General features: G+C 39.3%; 1 protein-coding gene and 1 long non-coding RNA gene across 3 annotated transcripts in view; one reads left to right on the top strand and one right to left on the bottom strand.

The window, feature by feature from the left end:
- LOC106526984 (uncharacterized) overlaps positions 1 to 251 on the bottom strand; it is a 1,236-nt gene extending 985 nt beyond the window's left edge. Inside the window, exon 1 of one of the 2 annotated variants that reach the window (XR_001311328.1) lies at positions 178 to 251. This is a non-coding gene — a long non-coding RNA (uncharacterized LOC106526984). The remainder of the gene's footprint in view (positions 1 to 177) is intronic. The other variant, XR_001311327.1, reaches the window with a different exon arrangement.
- The window catches only part of alox12 (arachidonate 12-lipoxygenase), a gene marked incomplete at its 5' end in the record, with an annotated part of 13,523 nt that overhangs the window by 2,022 nt on the left and 8,451 nt on the right, over positions 1 to 3,050 (top strand). Inside the window, 3 exon segments of the mRNA XM_014021729.1 lie at positions 126 to 329; positions 1,922 to 2,008; positions 2,076 to 2,245. Of these exon segments, the coding sequence (XP_013877183.1) occupies positions 126 to 329; positions 1,922 to 2,008; positions 2,076 to 2,245 (461 nt within the window).

The following is a 3,050-nucleotide window of genomic DNA, read 5'->3' as shown; positions in this document are numbered from 1 at the left end:
ACACACACCTACACACCCACATAAGGCCTGACTCTTGGATCAAACCAGGGTCTGGTCCTGGATGTTGGATGTCCTCATTCTGTTTACTAAAGAGAATCTGTACTGATATGATAATTTGTCCTCAGCTTGCGCCCACTCCTGGAATAAGCACACCCATATTCCTGCCCAGTGACCCACCTCTGGCTTGGCTCTTGGCCAAGATGTGGGTGCGTCACTCAGAGTTCCAGATCTTCCAGCTCCTGTCCCACCTGCTCCGGACTCACCTGGTGGTGGAGGTGTACTGTGTGGCGACTCTGAGACAACTGCCTGCTGTGCACCCTGTTTATAAGGTAAATGTCAGGAGTTATGCACAAACGTCTTGTTCTACAGTCCTTCTGACTGTGACAGTGTATTGTGCAATCTGTGTATTAAAAATTAAGAAATACAGTGGTCCCTTGAGTAAGAAGTTTAATTCGTTCTGAGATGGAGCTCTTAACTCAAATTACTTGTATGTCAAATCAGTGTTCCCCATAGAAATAAATTGAAATGCCCTTAATCTGTTCCGGACCCCCAAAAATCACTGCTATTTTCTGTTACATGTTTTTATATTAGTAAAATCATTATGAATAACAAAAATTGAATAAATACAAAGCAGAATGTATTTTCTGCAATGAACTACAGTAGTTTTATTAAATAAGTACACTGTAAAAGGTACAGCTTCAATATGGTGCAGACTGTGGAAGTGCTGTGCTCGGACTGCTTTGCTGGGTCTACTACACGCACACCTTTTTTGTGTTTTTCAATAATTTCTTTCTTCAGTTCAATGCACATCATCCGCTTCTTTTTCCCAGTGCCATCCTTTGATCTCACCTTTTTTTGGTCCCATAGTTGGCAAAAGCTGGTTCGTGAAGTTTTATAAAAATAAGTGCGAGTGGAACACAAAGGCTTTAACTGCAAGCTAACTGCTTAAAGCTAACTGAGGCGGTGAACGCCTATTGCGGCGTTCACTCCTGCGTTTGTGGCGCCTTCTAGCGGTGGGGTGTGTGATGTTCGCTCGTAACCCAAACTTTAGCTCTCAACTCAAAGCAAAAATATATCTGAGAGACTGCTTGTATCTCAAAAAACTCGTTAGTTAGGACACTCTTAAGTCAAGGTACCACTGTACAACAAATGCAGGACAAAAGCAGTAGAGTCACTAAAAGCCTCTTTCTATAAGTGAATATAATTTTAAAAACAAACACGTGAACACACCTACCTTCATCTTTCACTGGCAGGTGACGATGAGGGATGATTCAACATTTTACACAATACTGTATGTCTTACAAACTGTTAACATTCATGTGTGTTAGAATGGATTTTAAAGTGATTTAAAGTGCCTGTGACATGCATATCCATGAAATACAAAAAGTCAAAGAAAATATATTTATATTTAGGAAACTTGGCATAATACACATGATTCAACTCGTTATGTCACATAATTGGCATATTTTCTTTTGAATTTTGCTCGGCTAAAGTGAAACAGGAAGTGACATCAAAGGGGAACTCTTTGAGAAAGAAAACTCACTGGTTTTTGTTTGTTGAAACAATCTTATTTGAACTACGACTCTTTCTCTTCTCTCTATGATAGTGGACTAAAGAAACATCAGATTCTTCTCTACAGTCTGTATTAGCTGTTGTAGCAATGCTCTGTTTACATGCAGACATTCCCCTTTGACATCACTTCCTGTTACTTCACAGGCAAATATCTCAACAACTATTCATCTCAGCAGCATGAAATATTTTTTACAATATATTAACAATGTTATCTTTCTAAAAATATATTCACATTTATCATAAAAAAATGACGTCACAGGCACTTTAAGACCTTCCTTTCTTGTTTAATGTGAGAGTTAATGCTGCTGTGGGTTGATGGTAGTTTGACCTCTGACCCCTTTTCCTGCAGCTCCTGGCCCCTCATTTGCGCTACACCCTGGAGATAAACTGCAGGGGGCGCACTCAGCTGATCTCTGCCAACGGCATCTTTAAACGAGTACGTCTGCAGGAAAGAACGGTAGGAATGTGATTCCCACCRGCTGAATATCCTGTTGTTTCTGCAGGTTGTCTCTACCGGTGGGGACGGGCTGCTGATCCTGGCCCAAAGAGAGTACAAGGTTCTGACATACCGCTCCCTTCAGCCCCACTATGACTTCAGTGACAGAGGAGTCTCTCAGCTCCCAAAATATTTCTACAGAGAGCACGCTCTGATGTTGTGGGAAGCAATTCACAGGTACATCTGTTTATTAACTGCTGAGTCAGCATTCAGACAAACTAATTTACCTGATCACTGCTGAGTCAGCATTCACTCAAACTAATCCCTTAATGACTCTTGAGTCAGCATTCACAAAAACTAATCTACTTAATGACTGCTGAGTCAGCATACACACAAACTAATCTACTTAATGACTGCTGAGTCAGCATACACACAAACTAATCTACTTAACGTCTCTTGAGTCAGCATACACACAAACCTTTTCATTTAGGTTGAACTTTATCTGAGTGTACTTGGAAAATACATTACTCAGGTTGTTTTTTACACACTGAGCACCACAGGTTTATCCTGACTACATCATAATTTACTGTTATTATAAAATATACTTTGCACCGTATAATTTTCTGTTGTAATAGAGCAGGCTATGTTGAGAATTCTACTTGGTGGTGAAACACCTCATTGCTGTTTTTAACTGCCTGTGTTTTCTTCACCATTGTTTCAGTTGTAAATCCCTGTTAATTATTATGCTGTGTATATGATATTGTTTTTGTGGGTAAAACATTTATGTTTTATCTTATATTGTTATTTGTTTTGATTCTTTTATGGTGTGTGTTCCTCACCTCTTGGCAAGGTGTTGAAAAAAGATCTTGAACTCAGTGAGTTTTTCTCTGGTTAAATAAAAGGGATGATGAACACAGAATAAGTTATCTTCATAAACTTCAGTAACCAGTGACTAAGCTACAGACTAAACTAAGTCAGAAGAAAGTATATGTCCTTATCAAAAGAACAATACATATGAAACTAGTTCTGCTGTGTGTGTGTG

Source organism: Austrofundulus limnaeus, unplaced genomic scaffold, assembly GCF_001266775.1.
Source record: "Austrofundulus limnaeus strain Quisiro unplaced genomic scaffold, Austrofundulus_limnaeus-1.0 Scaffold302, whole genome shotgun sequence".
Classification (NCBI taxonomy): Eukaryota; Metazoa; Chordata; class Actinopteri; order Cyprinodontiformes; family Rivulidae; genus Austrofundulus; species Austrofundulus limnaeus.
The sequence above is the reverse complement of the archived record's forward strand: the minus strand, read 5'-3'. Positions and strand labels throughout refer to the sequence as shown.